This window comes from Narcine bancroftii, chromosome 4 (genome assembly GCF_036971445.1).
Source record: "Narcine bancroftii isolate sNarBan1 chromosome 4, sNarBan1.hap1, whole genome shotgun sequence".
Taxonomy (NCBI): Eukaryota; Metazoa; Chordata; class Chondrichthyes; order Torpediniformes; family Narcinidae; genus Narcine; species Narcine bancroftii.
This window is the reverse complement of record NC_091472.1, coordinates 36,912,499-36,926,289: the sequence shown is the minus strand read 5'-3', so window position 1 is coordinate 36,926,289 and position 13,791 is coordinate 36,912,499. Positions and strand designations below refer to the sequence as shown.

Sequence of the window (13,791 nt, the reverse complement as noted above, 5' to 3'; positions counted from 1 at the left end):
AGACGCATCAGGCAGAGTAGTCAGCGCAGTGCTGTAGCACTGGGTCAATGAACAGTAGTGTCCCCTGGCTTTTTTCAGCAAACATCTTCAGACACCAGAAATTAAAATAGCGCATTCAACCGTGAGCTGTTGGCCCTGTACCTGGCAATACGACATTTCTGGTACATTAGAAGGAAGGGTTTTCGTCGCCAACACAGACCACAAACCATTCATCCATGCACTCAGCAAGGTCTCAGACCCGTGGTCAGCAAGGCAACGACACCTCTCCTACATTTTGGAGTACACAACAGACGTCAGCCACATTGCAGGCAAATCTTACGTGGTGGCTGACACGCTGTCCAGACCAGCCATCACTGCTACCTCAGGAGGGCTCGATGTTGCTCACCAACCAAAGACTAAGCAGAGGATGCTGATGTCCAGGCTGACGTTCTGTCCTTCACCGAGGAGTCCAACTTTACTGTGCGACATATCTACAGGTTTCCCCAGACCCAACTTACCCGCAATCTGGTGACGGTGGGTGTTCGACCAGATACACAGTCTGTCACATCCATCCATAAAATCCACGGTCCACCTGCTGTCTGACAAGTTCGTGTAGCATGGCCTCTGCCGCGATGTAACCCTATGGGATTAGACTTGTTTGGACTCCCAACACACCAAAGTGCACAGACACACGAAGGCCCCTCTCCAGAGTTTCGACCCGGTGCAGTGTCACTTTGACTACGTGCACGTGGAAATCATCAGCCTGCTCCCCGTGAGCTAAGGTATGCAGTATTTATTCACAGTAATCGACCGTTTTACCCATTGGCCGCAAGCGATACCCCTGCCCACATGTGACACAAAGACTTGTGGCAGAGCTTTCTTGTCCACTTGGGTTGCATGCTTTGAAGTCCTGACCCACATCACATCAAAGGTGCCCAGTTCACGTCCTTGCTCTGGGCCAATCTAGGAAAGTTCTGCAGCAGTCAGTTACTCCATACCACAGCCTATCATCCTCAAAGAGCCTTGTCGAACATTTCCACCACCACCACCCATTGAACTCGGCAGTGCTCGTATGCTTGCAGATGGTGTTGTTGTTTTCCGCATTTCACCTGCTGCTTCCTGTATTGATATTGCAGTGCTAATGGTTGAGGTTTCACCACACGTTGCCATATTAGTTGGTGGTTGGTGATGTTGCAGAAGTTGCTGGTGTTTCCAGGGGTGGGTGAAAGATTAAAGGGGACAAAGGGCAACTTTTTCAGAAAGTAAAGGGAATATGGAACAAGCTACCAGTGGAAGTGCTAGAGGCAGGTACAATTGTGATGTTGAAGCGATGTGTTACACACAACATTGAAATAACAAGAGCATGTTTGGAGTTGTACTCAAGAATACTTTATTTGGGCATGCAGGCCTGACTTTATACGCACCGTTTTCACCGTTGCTGGCGGAAATGACGTCACTGGCAAATACAAAGGATTCTTCCTATGTGTGGACTTTCTCTCCTCGATGAAGGAAGCCCTGAACTATCTTGGGAGCTGTCCTCTTTGCTGATGTGCATCTGCCATTTTGGGAAGCAATTCGTGTGCCTAGTGTGTGAGCTGCTACATGACCCCCCCCCCCAAACCCAGATCCAATGAAGCCCTTCCCAAAACCCAAAGTCTGGATCGGTCTCTGATGGGGTAGTCTGCCCCTGCACCATGGTGCCTGAACTTCCACTGGTTAGGCCAAGTCTACATGGGTCGGTTTAAGTCAATCTATCATGAACACCTCCTCTTTCTTCCCAATGTACAAAATGAATGAGGACTCATTGTTCTTAAGCACCTTAAATAGCCCCTGGTACAGTCTCTGGAAAGATGGATGATACCCCCCTGCTCCCACTTCTTACAAAAATGAACTTAAGAGCTCTGCAGGTCTTTGGGCACGCAGGTCCAGGTCTATCCGTGCTGTGATGTTGTTGTGGGAGCCAGGATACCGATCCTCTCATGTAGTCTGTCCAGGACCACCGCAGGTTCTTCCTCTTGACCCCGTGGGACTGGGACAAAATCGCTGGCGATCACCAGGGTGCTCCGTAAACCAACTCACTGATGATGTGTACACAACTTTCTTGGGTGCTGTGCGGATTCTTAGTAGGACCCAGGGAAGTTCGTCTACCCAGTTGGGCCTTTCAGGTGAGCAATGAGCACCGACTTTAGGTGCCTGTGTTATCACTCGACTATCCTGTTTGACTGCGAATGGTATGCAGTCATGTGGTGTATCTGCGTTCTCCAAACGCTAGCCAGGGTCGACCACAGGCTGGAGGTGAATGGAGCACCTCTGTCAGAGGTTATGTGGGTTGGTAGTCCAAAACATGCCACCCAGGTTTCAATCAGTGCTTGAGTACAGGAGTTGTGTTGGTGAGTGGGACTGCCTCTGGCCATCTCGTGAAGTGATCCACTATGGTGAGGAGATACTGTGCTCCTCGCGACATCAGCAGGGGCCCCACAACATCTACATGGTTGTGGCTGAACCTTTGGTGGGTGGTTGCAAACTGCTGCGGTGGGGCTTTGGTATGCTGATGCACCTTGGCACTGCATGCATGTTTTTGCTCATCCGATGACTTGCTTCCTGAGTCTGTGCCACATGAACCTGTTGGCAACCATCTGAACGGTTGACCTGATAGAATGATTTACCAGTCCGTGTAAAGAGCTGAAAACTCGCCATCTCCATGCTGCCAGGACAATTTGAGCAAGTCTTCCTGCTGGGACCTACTGGTACATCTTGTTGTTGTAAATCTGCGACTGCAGTCTTGTAGCTGGGCATTTCACTGCTGCGCTTCCCCCAGTACCACAAAATCTATCCCCAGGACACAGCCTGGATGGTCGTCCTGGAAAGTGCAGCTGCCATGACATTGTCCTTACCTGAGACATGTTGATGGTTGTGTATTTGGAAATATAGGACAGATGTTATTGATGGCATGCTGACCAGGCATTGGACCTCTTCGAGAACATGAAAGTCAATGGTTTGTGATCTGTAAAAGCGATGAACAGCATACCCTCAAAGTAGTAGCTGAAATGTTGGATGACAGGTACAGTGCCAACTATTCCCAGTCAAAGGCACTGTACTTAAGCTCAGGCGGCCTTAGGTATCTGCTGAAAAATGCCAGTGGTTTCCAATTGCTGAGTTACAGGCATCCACTGTGAGGGAAGTTGGGACGTCTATCCTGAGATGGGCAGCAGTGCAGCATCTACTATGGCTTCCTTTGCTTGCATGAAACCGGCAGTGGAGGCACCATCCCAGGTGATGTCTAGCCCTGCACAACATCAGAGAGAACAATGGTGCATGATGCAAGCCACTGCAGGCCCTTGACTGTGTTGGGTCTGGCGAATTGTCAGATGGCATCCACTTTAGCGAGCAGTGGGGTCACACTGTCTTTGGTGATCTTGTGGAGAAGGAAATTAATGGTGTTGAGTCCAAACTGGCATTTGGCCAGTTTGATTGTGAGGCCAAACTTGCTCAGGAGGGTGTTGTGACAGATTATATTTTATATTGTATATAGATATGTTTTAAAAGGATACAAATTGTGGCATTTTTTTTTAAAAGAGTAGGTCACATACAAACACTTCGCAACAGACCTCATTTAAAATACCAGAGCTCTGCTCAAGCCAGACAGTCAAGACTCTGAGTGCCTTTCCAAAAACTTTGAAGAATGCCTATAAGGACTTCACAAGTAGGTGTCAACTGGACATGCTGTGCAGTAATGGATTATTGTTTTGGAAAGCAACAGATGAATGAACTCAGAAGATGAGGTCCAGAGCCGCAGTCTGTCTGAGGGCAGTTGGCTGTTCCAAGAGGGTCATGTGGCTTTCTCTGAATGAGCAAGAGAGAGAGAGAGAGAGAATTCAGTTCTGCAGTACTACAGTGAGCAGCAGCAGCTGGGACTGGAACAGGACAAGCTGGCAAACTTGTGGAAAACCCCATTTTGAAGACAAGTTGTGAGTTCTTAGTTTAGCCTGGTTAAAGCCCTTGTGGTCCATACAAGAGGAGAGGACTGACTGCATCATGTTTCACTTGAAATAATGGAACAAAAAGGAACTCCGTGGTGACCTGAAAGAGATTATCAACTGGAAAACCCTGCTGGGGGAGGCTTTCTTAGCAAGACACTGAGGTGGCTGTTCAGAAGGAATCAGTTGTGGAAGTCCTGGAACAACAAATCTCTCTCTGAAAACTAGTAAGAACCTTCCTGAACAGTAAACATTTACACTTCAAGCACCAAAGCCTGGCGAAATTAATAAATGTTAAATTCTGTGCATAGTATAAGAATTGTCTGATACCAGTGAGATGTGATATTTAACTGTGAATTAAAGAACTTCTCTGAACTTACACATTACATACACGTGTGGGGGTTAGGTTAGGTTAAGTTAAAGTTTGATCCTGTTTTCATGTTTACAAGCAATTACAAGCAACTTTTGTCTTGGTGAATTTCTATTGCTGTTGGGTTTTGGGGTTCTCTGGGCCCATAACAGTGTAGAGTTTGCAGAGGTAGGATAAATGTTTCTGGCGACTGTTGGTGGCTATCAGGATATCATCCAAAGTCGAGGTTGCAGCCTATCACGTCCATTAGCTTCTGAAATGTCTGTGGCATTCTTCAAGCCGAATGGGATGCAGAGGAATTCAAACAAGCTGAATGGAGTGATGATGGCTATCTTGGGGCTATCCTCAGGGTGTACCAGGATCTGATGATATCCCCAGACAAGGTCTACTTTGTAAAAAAATGCTTGCCCTGTGCAGGTTTGCTGTGAAGTTCTGTATGTGTGGCAGGGGGTAGCAGTCTGGAATTGTAGCCTCGTTCAGCCGGCAGTAGTCCCCGCATGGTCTCCAGCCCCTGGCTGCCTTAGTTACCAAGTGCAGGGGGGTGTCCCATGGGCTTTCAGATCGCCATATGATCCCCAATTCCTCAATCCTCGAACTCCTCCTTCACTAGGCAGAGCTTGTCTGGGGGAAGTCTCCATGCTCTGACTTGGAGTGGTGCAGTGATTCTGCACTCCATGCTTGGGCATAGTTGACATGAACAGTGGGGCAAGCACCAATGGAAACTCCTCAAGAATCCTGATGAACTCATCTTCTGAGAGTGTGATGGAGTCCAGGTGTGGGGGTGGTAACCTGGTTTTACCCAAGGAGAACATCTGGAACGACTTAGCATGGATGATTCTTCTCCCCTGTCGATTGACCAGCAGGCTATATGCTCACAGGAAGTCTGCCCCAAGGAGTGGTTGGACCACGGCAATCAGTGTGAAGTCCCACATGAATTTGCTGTTGACAAACTACAGCTGGACTGTGTGGGTGCCATGGTCCGTATCATGTTGCTGCCCTCAGAGTGGGTTCAGTCTTCCATTGGGGGCAGGACACTCCTGTGTTGACAAGAAAGCATGTCCAGGCTGTTTGTCCCAGACATACAGGAGACTGTCCTGATGGCCAGCCACCAAAGAAATCAGCAGTGGTTGGCCCCACCACTGGTGATAGAAACACCACTGGTCGCTTGGTTGTGAGCACTCCATTGCTGGGCTCTATCTGGCCTGTTGCTGCTTGTGGGGCTTTGTACCTTGCCCAATGGTCACTGTGCTTTACTTTTTGGCTCTTCACAGCACATCTGCCTAGGCTGCCACCTTCCGGGGAAGAGGGTGGTCGCTGAATCAGATTCACATATGTGTAAGTCCTTAGGTAGCTGCTCCAAGAATACCTGCTCAAAAATGGTGCACGACGTGTGTCCTTCAGCCATGGGCAGCTTCTCGTTCATCAATGCTGACAGGATCTGTTCTCCAAACTGTCCAAGTGGATGGAACAAGTGTGCACCTCACCTGCACTGTGAGAGACCAAAGGTCCTAATGAGCAGCTCTTTAAATGCTGCCCTCTTCTGGAAGTGACTGTCTAAAGTCTGCGACTCGGCTTGCCGTCTCCTGGTCCAGAGAGCTTACTAAATAATAACGGGTCAAGTCAGAGGTTACTTGCTGGATTTGAAACTGGGCTTCAGCTTGGTCGAACCACACTTGTGGCTGCGACATCCAGAAGGCAGCAATTTTAATGCAACTGCGTGTATCAATGAGTCAGTTATCGTTGGTCCAAATAGCGTCTGGACTGTTGGGGATGCCAATAGTAGCGATGTGCTGCACACAGCGCAGAAATAATGACAATATGTACGTTTGGAATCATACTCAAAAATAATTTATTTGGGCCTGCAGGCCTGACTTTATACACACATCTGTTTCCGTCGTTGCCAGCGGAAGTGACATCACCGGTGAATACAAAGAGTTCTTCACACGTGCGGGCTTTCTCTCATTGATGAAGCAAGCCCCGTGCCATCTTGGGAGCCGGCCTCGTTGACGACATGCAATCGGCAGTTTGGAAGCTGGTTCACGTGCATAGTGAATGGGCCGCCACCATGTTTTAAATTGAACGGGGTCCTGGATAAGGATAAGAGTCAAACACTAGCAAATGGGACATTCACAGGCAGACACCTGACATAGGAACAGGAGTAGGCCAAAAATGGCCCATCAGCATCAACAAGCACGGGGCTGGAATCTACAACGAAGATGGAATATGACCAACCTGGTCAAGCAGAATGCTTTGTCCCAGACAGGTATCTCAATTCCTGTCTGAAAATTCAAGCAGAACATTACTGGTTCAATACATAATACTGCACTGACAACCCCAGGGAAACTTTGTTCAGCAGGACGAGGACGAAAGGGAAACTCTTCCCCCCCCACCCAACGTGAGTGCGGGTGTCACGCGCATGCGCGTTCCCAGAACCCTCCCACGTCCCCATTTTTGCAGCACCTCATGTTCAGCACCAGATGCCCGTGGATTTGTACATCACGTGCAAAATTCCAATCCCCAGGGATGACTTTTGGATTCGTCATGAAGCCTGGGAGCAAATGCAGTCGTTGCCTCAGTGCAAATATTTAAACATAACAAGAACGGTGGAAAATAATAGTATAGATAGTGAATGCGGATAAATATCAAGATTCTTTTTAAAAAATCAGACCAGGTCGTTTTACCCTTTGGGTCTCTGATTCCGCGGTTGGACTTGAGGACAACGCGATACATCGGGCCCTTCTGCCACCACTCGAGTTTCGGAGGAGTCTTGCACTCGGGGGTCTGGACGATGGTCACCAAGGCAGCCGCCAGCAGGCAGATCAAAATGACCCAAAACAGACCGAACAGGAGCCGCCGGATCCACGTCCACTGAGGCCCACTCGCTATCTGCAGCTCAATCTTCCCCAGTGCCTTCGTCGCCTGTGTCAACGACAGGCGTGCAGACTGATGCTTCGCCAGGCCGCCCGCAGGGCGCTCGGTCCCCCCCGCGCTCCTCGGGGAGCTTGAAGGCAGCGCGACGGCGGCGGGGCTCCCTGACCCGGACGATGTTTCGGCCTCGCCCTCGTTCGAGGCGGGAGCGGGTGCGGGCGGCGACCTCCCCGCCGGTTCCGGACTGCCCATGTCGGCGGTGCGTCGGAGCCTCGCCTTTCCCCGACGGCCACTCCCTCCGCCACGTGGCACCAACCGAAGTGCTCGGGCGCGGCTCCGTCGCCCCGCCTCCGACGCACGAGACTGGGCGGCACCCGCAGCGCCCCCGCCTGTTGACCCCAGGGGTTGTCGCCGTGGTGCCTTGAAAAAATGAGGTCAGCTCAAGTTTTCCTTCTTGGCACTGTCAGAAATCATCATCCTGGCCCATCCCTTCGCAAGAGGAGATGAACGCGGTGCCTTGCGGCTCTTCTGCCCTCACAGAACTTTTGGTCCACTGCGATGTGCCACTGCGAATCGTGGAACGCCACACAGTGCGACTTTGGTCCAGTCGGTATGGTTGACATGGAATGACTGGAGATTGCGCTTGATTAGGTCAGAGCCCACCTCACTGACAAAAGACAAAGGAGGAAAAACCCAACACCCAACCCCAACCCACCAATTTTCCCCTGCAACCGCTGCAACCGTGTCTGCCTGTCCCGCATCGGACTTGTCAGCCACCAATGAGCCTGCAGCTGACGTGGACATTACCCCTCCATAAATCTTCGTCCGCAAAGCCAAGCCAAAGAAGAAAGACGTTGAAGGGCCGGAGTAGGAGTCAAGCATTTAAAATCTGTGGGTTAAACACCATGTAGGTTTTCCACGTACGATGCAAGGATTAAAACACAGGAGCAAATACATCATAACACGACGGTTAACGCTCAGGCATCGACAAGGAACAAGACACTGAACAGATATTCCCAAAAAACAAGTTACTGATAGGTTTTCCTCCATTGCATAGCCCCCACCATTTACTGTATACATGAGGCTGGCCCACCCAACTAATGACTCACCCCTTAAGTCTTCCTCCCCTTTTGCCCTGGCCATAAAGGTCGTGTTACCTCCCCCTTTCCATCAGTCCTGTACCTGGATCCGGGCCAGCTAAAGTCTTGTGTGCATTAAAGCCTATTCCTGCAGCTTACGACTCTGTGGGTATTGATCGAGTCTATCAATTTAATGCACACAATAACACTTCTCTAGTAATGGAGAAATTGCAGCACCCCAATCAGTTGGAAGTTGACCCCCAACTCCCAGGAGCATCGGAGTACTATGAGCAGTGGATTAGCTGCTTCGATTATTTTCTCAAGGCCGCGGCCGAATCTGACGAGAAAAAGCTGAAGGTCCTACAAGCAAGAGTCAGCCAGAGAGCCTTCCAGGACATAAAGAGCAGTGCTACTTACACGAAGATGAGGGCCAAACTCCAGACACTCTACAAACCGAAGCTCAACGAGGTGTACTCACGCTACCTTCTGGCATCCCAAAAACAGCAGCCCAGTGAGTCGGTAGATTTCCTTCGTGCCCTCTTCGTTCTGGGAAAAGACTATTGGGGTAGCACTGTGGCTCCTGAGCTGATGGCCCAGTATGTCGAAGACCTGGTCCGGGACGCCAGTGTGTCAGGGTTGAGGTCTAATTACATCAGGCAGCGTCTGCTCAAAGAGGACCAACTACCACTGAAACGGGCGGTGCAGTTGACCAGAACACTAGACTCAGCCCAGTGCCATGTGGAATCAATAGTGGGAAAATCCGGGTCCACCACGTGCACACCAATGACACCACCATTTTGGGTGATGACGCCTGGAACTGCCAACCAAACCACTGAGGCTATAGAAACCGAGCACTCAAAGTGCTACTTCTGCGAGCAAGTGAAGCATTCACAACGACTCTGCCCAGTGAAAGGCACTACCTGCTCCGGCTGCGGTAAGAGGGAACACTATCAGCAGGTTTGTAAAGGCAGGCCCTCCCAACGAAGCAGCATGGCGTACATGACCAACAAGCAGGCCCCACCTTCACTTCTGGTGATGACTGCATGTGCAGTGAGAGGAGCGCCATCTTACCTGCTACCACCCCTGCTCTCTGCGTGGACAGCACCATGGCCGCCGGCCTTGTTTATGTCACTTCTGTCTGGCTCGGTGACTCCACCCCTGTGGAAAGTGTCACTTCCATCTTCTCCCTCAATCTCAGCAGCGATTACCACGTGGTCAACACTGAGGCTGCCATATTGTACATTCGGTCTCTCCTCTGAGACGATGAAACTCCACTCCTGGCTTTAATTACACTGAATTAGGCCAACCCGCATCTGGAAACACACTCCATGATGGAGATAGAGGTGAATGAGTTCAAAATTAACTGCCTCTTCGACAGTGGCAGTAGCGAGAGATTTATCCACCCTGATGTGGCTTGTGGACTCTTGTTCCCTCTTGGGCCGATGAGTGGATCCATATCAATGGCTCCAAGGTCCACCAAACTGACATCTTTGGATACTGTGTAACATCTTTGATGGTGGGGAACATTATAATGACTTTTCCCTGTTAGTCATGTCCCAGGCCTGCACGCCGATCATCTTGGGCCTCAACTTTCAAAGACAGTACAGAAGTATGATGATGACGTTTGGGGGCTCACAATCACCATTCACGATGTTCAACCCGCATCTCAATGACCCTCCCCTCCCACAGCACCCCAGCACAGGCCTGTGGCCTTTCCACCCTTCGAGTATCCCCTCCATCACTATTCACTAACCTAACCCTGAAGACCCATAGCTATCAAAAGTAGGCGCTACAGCGCCTAGGATATGGCGTTCATCCAGGCAGAGGTTTGGCAACTCCTGTTGGAGGGGATCATCACTCCTAGCTCCAGTCCCTGGAGAGCCCAAGTCTTGGTAGTTAGGGGTGGGAGCAAGCCCCGAATGGTTATAGATTACAGTCAGACCATCAATCGATTCACACAGTTGGACGCATACCCCCTACCCAGGACGGCTGACATGGTCAAAAAAGTTGCCCAATACCGGATTTTTTCAACCATTGATCTCAAGTCGGCATATCACCAGCTCCCCCTCCACCCAGGTGACCATAATAGAGTGAGAGAGAGAGATATTTACAGACACACGCACAGGCTTTGAGGCCAATGGCAAGCTCTTCCACTTCCTCAGGGTCCCTTTTGGTGTCACAAATGGTGTCTCCGCATTCCAAAGGGTGATGGATTGGATGGTAGAGGAGCACAACCTGGCAGCGATGTTCCCTTATTTAGATAATGTCACTATCTGCAGTTATAGCCAGAAGGATCATGATGCAAACCTTGCAAATTTTTTGCACAGGGCAAAGTCCCTGAATCTGACCTATAATAGGGACAAATGTACCTTTAACACGAATCGCCTGGCCTTACTTGAATGCATTGTGGTGCATGGTGTCATTGCCCTGGACCCTGACCGCACGCAACCCCTGATAGAATGCTTGGTACCAAACACCCTGAAGGTGCTGAAGAGGTGCCTGGGGCTGTTTTTGTACTATGCACAATGGGTGACCAACTACGCCGATAAAGCCCACCCCCTGATAAAGTCCATGATGTTCCCGTTATCGGCGGAAGCCCAGGCTGCATTTCATTATATCAGAGAAGACATTACAAAAGCCACGATGCATGCTGTGGATAAATCCATCCCCTTCCAGGTGGAGTGCAATACTTTTGACTTCACACTGGCCACCACACTTAACCAGGCAGACTGACCAGTAGCAATTTTTTCCCAAACCCTTCATGGCCCTGAGATGTGGCACTCCTCTGTCGAGGAGGCTCAAGCATTCGTTGAAGCAGTGCGCCATCGGTGCCACTACCTAGCCGGTAAAAGGTTTACCCTGTTGACGCACCAACATACTGTCACCTTCATGTTCAACACAACACTGAAAGGTAAAATAAAAAAGGACAAGATGATCCTTTGGTGGAGAATTGAGCTTTCCACTTATAACTACAACATCTTATACTGGCCAAGTAAGCTCAACGACCCTCCAGATGCCCTTTCCCGGGGGACGTGTGTCAGTGTGTATCTCGATTGCCTCCAAACCCTCCATAATGAACCCTGTCACCTCAGAGTTACAATATTGTTCCATTTCATTAAGACTCGGAACTTTCCGTACTCCATCGAGGATGTCAGGTCCATGACCAGACATTGCCGGGTCCGTGCCGAATGCAAGCCACAATTCTTTTGACCTGGCGATGCACACCTCATCAAGGCCACACACCCTTTCGGATGACTCAGCATCGATTTCAATGGCCCCCTACCCTCGTCTAACAGGAATATTTATTTCCTTAACGTTATAAATGAGTACTCCAGGTACCCTTTTTCCATCCCCTGCTCAGATATGACCTCTGGGACAGTTATTAAGGTGCTGCACAGCACTCTTTTCAGGTACCCCAACTACATTCATAGTGATTGGGGTTCTTCGTTCATGAGTGAGGAGCTGCAGAAATACTTCCTGGCCAGAGGCATAGCCACCAGCAGGACCACCAGCTACAACCCCAGAGGTAATGGCCAGGTAGAGAAAGAAAACGCCACAATTTGGAAAGTTGTGCTCTTATCTCTCAGGTCCAGAAACCTACCAGTATTCCGCTGGCAAGACATGTTGTCAGAAGCTCTGCATGCCATCCAATTGCTCCTATGCACCGCCATACTCCACATGAATGTATGTTTGCCTTCCCTAGGAAGTCAGTGAATGGGTCCTCAATGCCCCCCTGGTTGGTGACCCCTAGGACCAGTCCTGCTCCAGAAACATGCAAGGGGCCATAAAACAGACCCATTGATGAAAGAGGTTCACCTCATACATGCAAATCCACAGTATTCTTTCATGCATTATCCCGATGGCCATGAGGACACAGTACCCATCTGGGAGAGCCCAAAACTACCTCATCCACCCCGTTCACCCTATTTTTGACATCTCATCCTGTTGGGATTTGTTGTTAGAAACAGAGTTGCCCGGTTCACCCTACCTAGTACACACTCCAAAAGGGCCAACCCTGACAAGGTACTGAATCATTTCCCTTCTCATACTTCTTCAGTCAGCACCCGGCTCAGACTCTTCCCCACACATTCAGATGGCTGCTTCAGAGGCCTGCCTCCCTCATCCTTTAAGTCTCCTCTCCTTTTGCCCTGGTCATAAAGGTCGCGTTACCTTCCCCCTTTCTGGCAGTCCTGTACCTGGATCCGGGCCAGCCAGACTTGAGTGTATTAAAACCTATTGTTCCTGGAGCTTATGACTCTGTGGTTATTGATAGAGCCTATCAATTTTCCCATTTTATTCTTGGCCGGCAGCCCTTGGAATTGTGGATGACACATTCGCACTCTAGTTGAGGAATCACCAACCTTTCCATGGTGCCTGATAGGACAGGAAGGTGAGTGTCAAGTCATACAGCATAGAAGCAGGCCCTCTACTGCAGCTAGTCCATGTCAATTTTACCCAAATTTGGCCTTATCCCTCCATTCCTTTTCTATCCCTGTACCTGTCCAAAGGTCCTTTAAATCAAATAAAATTCAAAGTTATTGTCAGAGTACATATGACACCACATACCTAAGATTCCACAGGCCAGGCAGAATTTCCACTTTCAGTAGTGTACTCAAAAAGATTCAAGATGCAATTTACTGTCACTTAATAAAACGGTGTCACATTACACACTATAGTTTTTGCTTGCTGTAAGGCAGACAGATTCCCAATGGGCAGAAATTGCCTTAAGCGCCTCTTACAGTCAGAGAAAGAGATGCAAAGAGTTTTCCTCCACCCCCCAACTAGAGTCACTGAGTGTTCATAGATTCGCTTCCAGCACTTCAGCAGCCACACAGAGTCCAGCCCAAAAAAATTGGCAATCCAAGCTCCATATCCCAACCTCTGACATGATCAGGAACCCTCACATCCTAGTTCTGATACCTGGTACTCCTTCAGCCTATTTCAAGCCAGTCTCCAGCAGTCCGCAGCCTAGCCCTAATCCCCTGACAGTGGTCTCCAGCAGCCTACAGCCTCTGTGGGTTCCTTGCCTCGAGTTGCTAGCAGCCCACCACATGCATTCAACCGCCGAGGTCACCATCCATGGGTTGTCTCCTCTGTTTCTCTTTCTCAGATGATGGGGAGGGGGGTGGTGATCTCCCTGTTTACTGGTGTCCTGCACCAGCCTTCTGCTTCCCTGGAGCCTGCAACCCTTCATTGCTGCTGTCGATCAGAGGTGATGCCATCTTGGGCGCGGACCCCACAGTCACGGGATTTTAAATAATACTGTCATCTCCTTTAAATGGCCGTTCAAATCCTGTGTGGAGCTGATGCAGATATTTGGGTGCTCTTTGCTCTCCTTGGATCCGCACCAGGGGCAACACTGCCATTTAGATGATCTGTCCACAGAGAAATGTGAACAAACTGACTGTGCAAATACAGAAAAGATAAACAGTAATAATGTGCAAAGTAAAGGTACTGAAATGATTCCCTGATTGAGTGTGTTGTTTAGGACTCTGATGGTGGAGGGGAAACAGCTGTT

General features: G+C 49.7%; 1 protein-coding gene across 2 annotated transcripts in view; it reads right to left on the bottom strand.

Annotated features, from left to right (window-relative positions):
- The window catches only part of LOC138760468 (amino acid transporter heavy chain SLC3A2-like), a 92,529-nt gene extending 84,989 nt beyond the window's left edge, over window positions 1–7,540 (bottom strand). Inside the window, exon 1 of one of the 2 annotated variants that reach the window (XM_069931083.1) lies at window positions 7,008–7,540. In XM_069931083.1, coding sequence (XP_069787184.1) covers window positions 7,008–7,446 — 439 coding nt within the window. In that variant the 5' untranslated portion in view covers window positions 7,447–7,540. The remainder of the gene's footprint in view (window positions 1–7,007) is intronic. The other variant, XM_069931082.1, reaches the window with a different exon arrangement.
- Between the last annotated feature and the right edge of the window lie 6,251 nt (window positions 7,541–13,791).